This window comes from Sinocyclocheilus anshuiensis, unplaced genomic scaffold (genome assembly GCF_001515605.1).
Source record: "Sinocyclocheilus anshuiensis isolate Anshui unplaced genomic scaffold, SAMN03320099.WGS_v1.1 scaffold914, whole genome shotgun sequence".
NCBI classification, from domain to species: domain Eukaryota; kingdom Metazoa; phylum Chordata; class Actinopteri; order Cypriniformes; family Cyprinidae; genus Sinocyclocheilus; species Sinocyclocheilus anshuiensis.
The window spans coordinates 3304352-3314205 of NW_015539870.1; the positions used below are offsets into that span (position 1 = coordinate 3304352).

Genomic DNA, 9854 nt, shown 5'->3' on the forward strand with positions numbered 1-9854 from the left:
TGTGTGTGTGTGTGTGTGTGTGTGTGTGTGTCTGTGTGTGGGGGGAGATATTTTTTGGTGGGAGATAGAAAAAAGAATGTGTGGGACGGGAAGCTCTTGATTTTTGGCATGTTTTTTAGTGCTTCCCTGCATAGAAAGGCATACAGCAGCAGTTCAGCAGTGTCAGGAAGAAAGAGGCGGACAAGACAACCTCTAATCTAAATGTGCAACAATTCATCTCTACAGGAATCTGCACAAGATTGTATCCAACCCACGGCTCGTTAACAACAGTCCTGCGGCTCAAAGTCGAATTTTTCATGCAAAAAGCTGCATAAATTTACACCTGTAGCTTGTCACGGTCTAAAATTAAGACTCTACAAATGCACCAAATGAGAGTAAATAAGGATGCATTAATCTCGGTCCTGGAGGGCCAGTGTCCTGCAGAGTTTAGCTCCAACTTACCTCAACACAACTGCCGGGAAGTTTCTAGTATGCCTAGTAAGAGCTTAATTAGCTGGTTCAGGTGTGTTTGATCAGGGTTGGATCTAAACTCTGCAGGACACCGGCCCTCCAGGAACGAGTTTGGAGACCCCTGCATTAAATTGATCCAAAGTGACAGCAAAAACATTTATAAAGTTACAAAAGATTTCTATTTCAAATAAATGCAAGCACATCAAAAATCAAGGTTTTGAGGTTTCCACAAAAATATTAAGCATCACAACTGTTTTCAACATTATTTATAATCAGAAATGTTTTATGCACAGCAAAGCAGCATATTAGAATGATTTCTGAAGGATCATGTGACACTGAAGACTGTAGGAATGATGCTGAAAATTCAGCTTTTGGTCACAAGAATAAATTAGATTTTAAAATATATTCACATAGAAAACAGTTGTAATTGTAACAATATTTCTAAATATTACTGTTTTTATTGTATTTATCACGAAATAAATTCAGCCTCATTGAATTTATATGCTACTTACCAGCCAAGAAAAATGACTTTAATGCCTTGCATGTAATCTTAGGCTAGGTAATCACATTACTCTTGTAAACAAAGAGTTGCCAGCTTTCTTCTTGCAGTGGCTATGAGAGGCTGCTTTATGATGTAACTTCCTGTTTATAGTAGCTCAAATCATTTAAAAAAATAAAAATAAAAAAAAATAGAGTGAGTTTTTTTTTCTCTCTCTCTGAATGGCTAATTCACATATTCAGTAATGATTCATGATATCAATTAGTACTATTGTGTTGGTGTCTATTTTCAATTTATTGCAAAACTACGAATACATAAAATGTAATAATATATTTAATAACAACACTTTTCTGGTTAAAACCCTGCGCATTCATTTCCACTTGTTTTCAAAGCACTCACCATTTAGACAGTAAATCTCCCCAAGTTTCCAGAATTTTTTCGCCGCATTCCTTAGACACGTCTCCAGATCCACTCAATAATGGCTCGTCATTGTCTGGAAGGATAGTGCGAGAGAAAGAAAGAAAGAATGAGAGAGATGTTACCAGCATCTATATAATATCTCAAAAATATGACAAAGTTGTGCTAAAACACATGAATTCCTGGAGGACCTTAAAAGAACCACTCCTGAAGTCATGTACATGGTGATATGAATGAGAGCTGAGGGCCGCTCACCTTCCTCCTCATCATCCTCAGGAGGAGAGGGCACCATAGAGCCGTGAGAGCCGCACGACAGGATGCCGGGGCTCGCTGTGGTCTTCCTCCTCTCTCTCTCGGTCTCGCTCTCTAAACTCACCACTTCATACAGCGTGTCTGAGTTACTCTTCCTCTCCGTGTTCTCCATCTGGGAGCAGAGTGCAGGCACCGTCAAACGCTCATTTCTTTTAAAGACTGTCTCCACATGCTTGTTCATGCTATACTCTTGTCTCAAAACCTAGCGAGCTACAAACTTCGCATGTGAATGCTGTCTCAAAATGTTGAAAGTGAAAATGTGACATTGCGGCCAAAACAGGAGGATTTTGAGGCACAGACTTTTGGTTCTCTAACAAATCCAGTCCTGTAAAATGTCAGGCCCTACACCGAGCTCATCCTCACCGGTCTGAGCTTGAGATAGAAGATCTCGGTATAACTGCGTTTGCTGAAGGGCCAGAAGAGCCTCTCGTTGGGTGAGCACACCCGAACCCGCGTCTCCAGCAGGAAGCGCACAGGCTCCTCCACCTCCGTGATCACCAGGTCCACCGCCGTCGTCATGTACATGAACTTATCTGTGTCACACAGGTTAAAGAGCGGCAGACGTTCATAGAGGTCATCAAAACATACTCATATTAGTGGAGTTAATGCTTCATGTCATTCACAATCATTTCTTGATTTCCAATAAAGATAGATTTTATTTGTATAGTACATCATATATCGGATCTCGAACAAAGTACCTCAAACATCAGGGGAAAAATGTAAAATAATTAATATTACTGTTGTTGTTGTTATTATTATTATTACAAAATGATAATAATAACTATTTTATTTGTAAAGCGCCTTTAATACATCAAACCCACATCAAAGTACTTCGAAAATCAGGGAAACTCTTTAAAAATGTATATACAATAATAATAAAAATAAGAGATTTTATTTATTTATTTTGTAGCACCTTTCATACATAAAATCCAGCTAAAAAAGCACTTCAAACATTAGGAAAAAACTAATTGTTAAAAATATTCTTCTTATTATTAATATTATTAATGTTGTTGTTATAATAATAAATTATACAATGATAATAAAATGATAATTATTAAGTATTAAAATTAATTATTATTATTATTATTAAATAAGTAAGGGATAATGCACGGCTAGCCTTCCAGTTAAATATTGTGCTGCAAACATCATAAACAGCTTTAAGTTGTCAATGCTGGCAAATAACCATGGTATAAATGGGATAATGCATGGCTAACTGTGCATTAACCGATTTTAATGCACGACGTGGAAGCCAAGAACCACCCAACGCGAAGCAAAGCCTCCGTGAAGTGCATTAAAATTTTTCATGCACAGCTAGCCATGCATTATCCCGCTTATACCATGGTTATTTGCCAGCATTGACAACTTAAAGCTGTTTATGATGTTTGCAGCGCAATATTTAACTGGAAGGGTAAAAATTACGGTTATTTTCATCAGTTAGCCTACAGCTCGTTAGATCTACCATTCTGCCCACTTCAAATCAGACACTGAGATTAAATTTATTTGAATGATTTTTGAGAAATATAATGTAGCAATCTAGTATCTAGGGTATTTTATTAATTTTTTTTCTAGGCAAGTTTCGGTGTGTGCACAGCGTGATCTGCGATATCAGACCTCTCTACCTCTCACTGTGTGTGTGCATCAATTAAAGCAGCGCACTGATATAGAACGGTGATGAAACTGACTTGGAACTGCCTGTGCATTAAACAGTTTTAATGCATATCTGCCAGCCAATCAGAATCGAGTATTCAGACAGACCATGGTATAATTTAATAATAATAATAATAATAATAATAACAACACCTTTGGTAATTCAAATATTATTATTATTATTATTAAATAAAAATGCATTTTATTTGTATGTAAAGTTTGGAAAATCTGAATGTTTAGAGCCTGTCTAATATCAGTTGGAAGTATGTTCCAGATCTTTTAAGCACAACGGCTAAATGCAGCTTCTCCATATCTCTCATGGTGTAAATAACAATATTCCAGAAAATCAGCATCAGAAGACCTCAGACAATGATTTGGAACACAGCATGTGTCTGGTTCTGTACCTTTGGGCGTCTCCTCATTCACAGCCTGAAACTGAGGAGTGTTTGGATTCCAGCTCCCTGTGATGATGTAAGACTTCCCATCAGAACTCTTGCCCATTGATTCCTAACAGATGGGCGGAGGGCAGATGAGGAGAGCCAAGAGAAAGAGAGGAAAAAACAAAAATAAAGTCAAACATAATCTTTGGGGCTTTGATTCACTCATGGTAAATTAAGCAACGGGGGACAGTCCCGGCCAAAATCCGAACTGCTGATAGTTGGCATTGTCTGCAGAACTAACCGGATGAAGGACAACACTTCCAGACTCATGACAACATCATCACATGGGCCAAGCAAAAGTGCTTTCAGAACTGTGTGTTAATATGAATGTTACACAGTTTAGTTTTGTAGCTACAGGCGCATTTTACCTTTTAAAAAAGCATTTTGTTTTCTGTTTGTCCTTTTGTTGCATCCTTGCTTGACACTAATGCCAGATTTCCCAGTCACTGGCCACAGAAAGATATGCAAATTTCCACAGAAATGGATTGATAAAATTCTACAAATACAGAATTTTGCAGGCTTTCCTTAAATCAGTGAAGGATATGCAAGGAAAAGTCTACAGATTAAGTCAGAGCCTTGAACTTGATACACTATTTTGGTTGCAGACATTTAGCTGCTTTCAACAAAAATTTGTACACGTTAGAAAATATTTCAACATGACATTTTTTAAATGTTAAAGGGGTCATATGATGCGATTTCAAGTTTTCCTTTCTCTTTGTAGTGTTACAAGCTGATTGTGCATAGATAAGATCCCTGAAGTTGCAAAGACTAAAGTCTCAAAACCAAAGAGATATTCTTTATCAAAGTTAAGACTCTGCCACGCCCCCCTAAAATGATCTTTAAAAAAGCATCATATGACCCCTTTAAATAACTATCCTTTCTTTGTAATTTCCTCTGTCAGCTAAAATATAGCTGTGAAAATATCACAGTGAAAACCCGTTAATTGGTTAACTGTGTTAACTATTAGTTACTGTAGCATAGAACAATATGTGTAGTTTTGCTGTAAAATATTGTTAAATGTATGGTTTTTGCAAAAACTATATAATTTATGGTATTATTTAATGGTGAAAAACAGTAAAAGAACATTCCAAAAAGTCCCAAAATATGACTACATTTTATAAAAGGTTTTTTTTATGACTAATGTAAATGTAAACGTTTTATGTTACATTTTCTGTTATTTCGTTAATTTTTACGTTTTATTTTTAGTTTGTTACCCTGAGTCTTTTGTCTTTATATAGTAGATTTTGCTAGATTTTTGGTAGTTTTAAAACATACAGGCACCAACATGCCTGAGAAACTGTCACAGTATTTTTACAGTGAATTTCTGGCTGCTGGTTTTTACTGTAAATTTAACTATATATTTTTTACAGAGTGGTGCTAGAAAGTTTTTGAACCCCTTTCTAGATTTCTGCATATATTTGATCTCCATTGTCATCAGATTTTCATTCAAATTTGGGATACTAAAAAAGCATGATAAAGAAATTCATTTTATAAAGTAATTAGTTTTATAAACAAATTGATTGATCGAGTAAAAGTAAGGGTACTGGAGAGGGACGGCTAAGTGGAGTTAATCCAAAACTAGAGATGCAGCTATGTTACCATTGTGATCAGATTTTCATTCAAATTTGGGATACTAAAAAAGCATGATAAAGACATTCATTTTATAAAGTAATTAGTTTTATAAACAAATTGATTGATCGAGTAAAAGTAAGGGTACTGGAGAGGGACGGCTAAGTGGAGTTAATCCAAAACTAGAGATGCAGCTATGTTACACCACCTACCAGGTCGAGCAGGTGCATATCACTGTTCTTTACGTTCTTGCCCGGGCTCAAAAGCAGACCAAAGCACCTGAAACACAAACATTTTCCTGACTGGATCAGAACCACACATACGGAACTCCACATATCAGCTGTTACACTGCATATTCGCACACCCAATCTGCGGGTGCGGAGTCTGAGAACACATCCATAAACAGAAAAGCACAGCTGTGCATTCAGGCAGGATTGGCTTCAGTTCAACACAACATCAGTCAGCACAGAGAAAAACCATCCTACATGTTCTCATGGCCCGAAAGGAACACTTAAGCACAGAAAACACATAATTCAGCGCATGTTTATCATTAATGAATGAATTATTGGTTGTTAAAGGAGACGCGAGGCTCTTCTGGATGTCACTGCGGAAAGCACGTACCTCTCGATGGCCAGCTCTTTGTTGGATGTCTGCTGGACGTAGATCACAATCTTTTTGACCATGCCTGGCCGCAGTTTGAAGCTCTGTCTGTCCTTGTCTTTTGATACGGCACTGTTGGTCACAAAGAAAGTTTTCAAATGCTTGCTTGGGTGAATCGCACATGTCCAGATTTTTACCTCGAAATGAAAAGATTTAGTTCTTATTTTGATGACAATTAAGCATATTTTCCCCCTAAATTATTATTACCGCAATGCGTCTCCAAATTTGACAGCTTCTTATTAGATGCTCATTACTGTAGTAAACATTTTTTAGTATTAAATAACCTGAAATTGAAAGTAAAAGCTTGGCGTAAATCAACAATTCAAAGCGAAATTGTGTACAAGTACATTTTTTGTTGGTGTTTAAAATTGTGAGTGTGACATTGTGGTCAAAAGATGATTTATGTTTTTATTAGCATTGTAAATAATATTATGATTACAAAATTTGATGACTCGTTAGCCAAATAACACACTACTGTTCAAATGTTTGAGGCTGTAAGAAAAAAAAAGAAAAAAGTCTCTTCTGCTCACCAAAGCTACATTTATTTGACCAAAAATACAGTAAAAATAGTAATATTGTGAAATATTTTAACAGTTTTCTATTTGAATATACAGTCAAACCAAAAATTATTCAGACACCAGATATAAATTTTGATATTTTTTTATTAGTGGGTGCAGGACACTATAGTTAATTTATGTAAGTGAGGATAGCAAAATAAAGTAAACTGTGACAAACCTTTAAGTAAGGATACTCTGAGTTCTTGTCATATTTTATTACCATTTTCTAAACTATAGCGAATAAACTGTGAGAATGTGTGAAATGTTGAAGGTGTCTGAATAAATTATGGTTTGACTGTATTTTAAGATGTTTTTTATTGCTGTGATGCAAAGCTGAATTTTCAGCATCATTACTCCAGTCTTCAGTGTCACATGATCCTTCAGAAATCATTCTAATATGCTGATTTACTGCGCATAAAACATTTCTGATTATCATCTATGCTGAAAACAGTTGTGCTGCTTCATATTTTTGTGGAAACAAAATATATGCACATTTATGCTATAAAGACTTTTTTTTTTTAAAGAGCAAAAAAAAGCTAAGACTAAAACAAAATCTGTCAAAATGAATGCGCATCTCTTGCATCCAAATGGAGCGAAAGGGCCTTTCAAGGTAATTTTGTCATTTTTTCCTGTTGTTTTTATCCAAAGTGACTTACAGTCCATTTATAACAGGGACAGTCTCTCTGGAGCATCAAGTTCAGGCTGATGGAGGCAGTGCGGTTATTTTGGGCACTTTAGCCCTTTCCTTAAACACTTTTCTGTCTTTTTCTGTGCAGCATTAAAAACCCAGTATAAACACACTGCATATAGGCCGCTTAAAGATTTACAAATAGCTCTAATTATTATTTAACTGTAATTTTATAATTATAATTTTAATTTAAATAATATACATTTAATTAATCAATAAAATAATATTAATAATAATATTAAAATCCATATTAAAAATATAATAGGGAGCTGTGGTGTTGTTCTTTATGTCAGTGCTGGTTACATTGAACAATGCTTTTTTTTTTACAGTTGCATGTCAACAAGTCAACAAAGCATATGTTTCCTTTGAAGTGAGATCTTTCCAGTGCTTTACAGTGCAGGTCTGTGTTAACAGAGCTCTGTGTAGAGCGGAGGAATGAGACGAAGATGTAAGGGATGATAAATGACAGGAAGCATGTGTCGACACTTCTGATAAAGAGAACAAGACGAAGGAAGAGGTGGAGGAACTGCAGATTTAGCTATTTTTATCATTTCCCTCATAAAACCGGGCAGATGACTTCCTCAGGCTGGATACCAGAAAAAATACCTAATTGAATTATTCAGTCAGAGACGAGACCTCTGGGGTTAAACGCTGATATGTGTGGGAGAACTGAATCAACTTCAATGGAAGGAGAGAAGCAAAGTGATTCACCTAAATGTGCCCTTCCCATCATCCTCTTTGATCTCCAGGCTGACAGTGAAGGTGAAGACGTCGCTGTCTGGCGTAAGGGGCGGAGCCTTGGCTGCGAGCGGTGCTTTATTGGCTGATCGGCGGAAAGCTGTGGCAAAGCTGTAGAGTATTCGGCTGACCTGCAAAGATGCACACACAAACACACACACACATATCTCAGTGACTGGAGTCAAAACAGTCTCCAGTGACACAGGCTGTGTTACAGTGACTCACTGTCGGACTGTTCTCAGGTTATCAACACACTCATTAGCACACACACACACACACACACACACAGAAATGCACCTGACAGCTGCATCCCTGCTGTTTTAATATTTTACTCCACACACAATTGGTATGTTTCAGGATGGTTGACTGGCCGACCAACAATCAACAAGTCATTTAGTGTGCTAACAGAGTCAGTAGTACGGTAAAACTCTAAAAAGTTTCATTTTTTAAATTTATCACTGCCACGACACCCAAGTATGTGTGTACATATACTATTTATTGGCTTAAAAATAACTTAACAGCTATAAACACTTGAATTCACATAATTTTGCATCTTGGATGCACATAAGCGGTTTTGCGCCAGTTTGTATTTGAGTTTTACTTATGATGGCTTTGATAGTTTTGTTTTGTCAATAAAAGTTTATAGATAGGTAGCCTATTTATTTGTAGAATGTTACATCACTGAAGGCTGTGCTTAGTTATTACTTTTATATACATTTATTTGTTTTATCGCCGTCAATCAGAAAGCAAAGTTGTTTCATATATATATATATATATATATATATACATATATGCACACACATATATAACTGGATCATTTTTAGAGCATTTCAGGCTAAATTTCACTTCACAGCTGAACTTGCCACACATTGTGGAAGCAAAAAGTTGATTTGTGAGCATTTCTGATATCATAGGACAAATAGTAACAACAAGTGCCCCCTCTTCAGACTAAGCCAGGAAACTGCAATTCTATCAGCAAGAAAAAAAATTACACGATACAAATCAATCAAGAGTCTCACGAAGAACAGGTCCGAATCATATTTGACCACAGAATCAAAAGAAAAGAAAAACAATAAATGAAGATTTTTAACGTTGTGCTTCTCATTACAAAGTACACTGTCCCCCAGAAATCTCATTAAGAAAAATAATTTCAGCATAATTATATTAATAATTTCTTGACGGTCTTTGTAAAAATCACCCAAAAATTCACAAATATCATTCCACAAACTCTTTAAATCAATGCATGTGTGCAGTTATTTGTCTCACCGCCTCCTGGATCTCACAGCGGAAGACATGGATGCGGAAGATCTCAGTGTTGTAGTGGCTCTCGGTAAAGGCAAAGCAGTCGCTCTCCGGCGTGCCGTCGTGGCCGCGAACACAGAAGAGGATCTTGTAAATGGGGTAGTTGGCAATCTCAGTGCTGGTCTGAGGATCCAACAGCCTGATGGGACATTCAAGTGCAAGATGATTTGATAGATTACATCTTGCGCTGTTTGAACCAACAATTTTCCAGTTTCCATCATTTCTTGTCTTTGTTACTTCTGTAGCTAGCTTCCTAACGTACCTGACGGTGCCCTCTGAGACTCCGGGCACAGAGAGGGTGACATCCAGGGGCATCTGGCACTGGCTGCGGAGGATGCTGACCATACGCAGAGCCTCCACCTCACTGCGCGGGGCATTCACTGACGCACAGCCTAAATATGTCAGCTTACTGAACACCACGCTGTCTTCATCTGGGACAGGGGTACCAGGACTCAAGTCAGAGGGCTCATCTAGAAGCAGTGATGGGAGGAGAGACTCAAAATTAAATTTCTACATACAGAGTATCTGTCAATGTTTTAGACACGCTTGACTTGGGGGGGGGGGGGGGGTTTTGG

The 9854-nt window shown here is 37.1% G+C and overlaps 1 protein-coding gene across 1 annotated transcript in view; it reads right to left on the minus strand.

Annotated features, from left to right (window-relative positions):
• Nucleotides 1-9854, minus strand: part of LOC107685165 (rab GTPase-activating protein 1-like) — a 125322-nt gene that overhangs the window by 80748 nt on the left and 34720 nt on the right. The window contains exons 5-13 of the mRNA XM_016481681.1: nt 9542-9749; nt 9244-9418; nt 7951-8108; nt 5956-6066; nt 5547-5613; nt 3730-3832; nt 2042-2211; nt 1622-1790; nt 1349-1442 (exon numbers count right to left, since the gene is read on the minus strand). Of these exons, the coding sequence (XP_016337167.1) occupies nt 1349-1442; nt 1622-1790; nt 2042-2211; nt 3730-3832; nt 5547-5613; nt 5956-6066; nt 7951-8108; nt 9244-9418; nt 9542-9749 (1255 nt within the window). The remainder of the gene's footprint in view (nt 1-1348; nt 1443-1621; nt 1791-2041; nt 2212-3729; nt 3833-5546; nt 5614-5955; nt 6067-7950; nt 8109-9243; nt 9419-9541; nt 9750-9854) is intronic.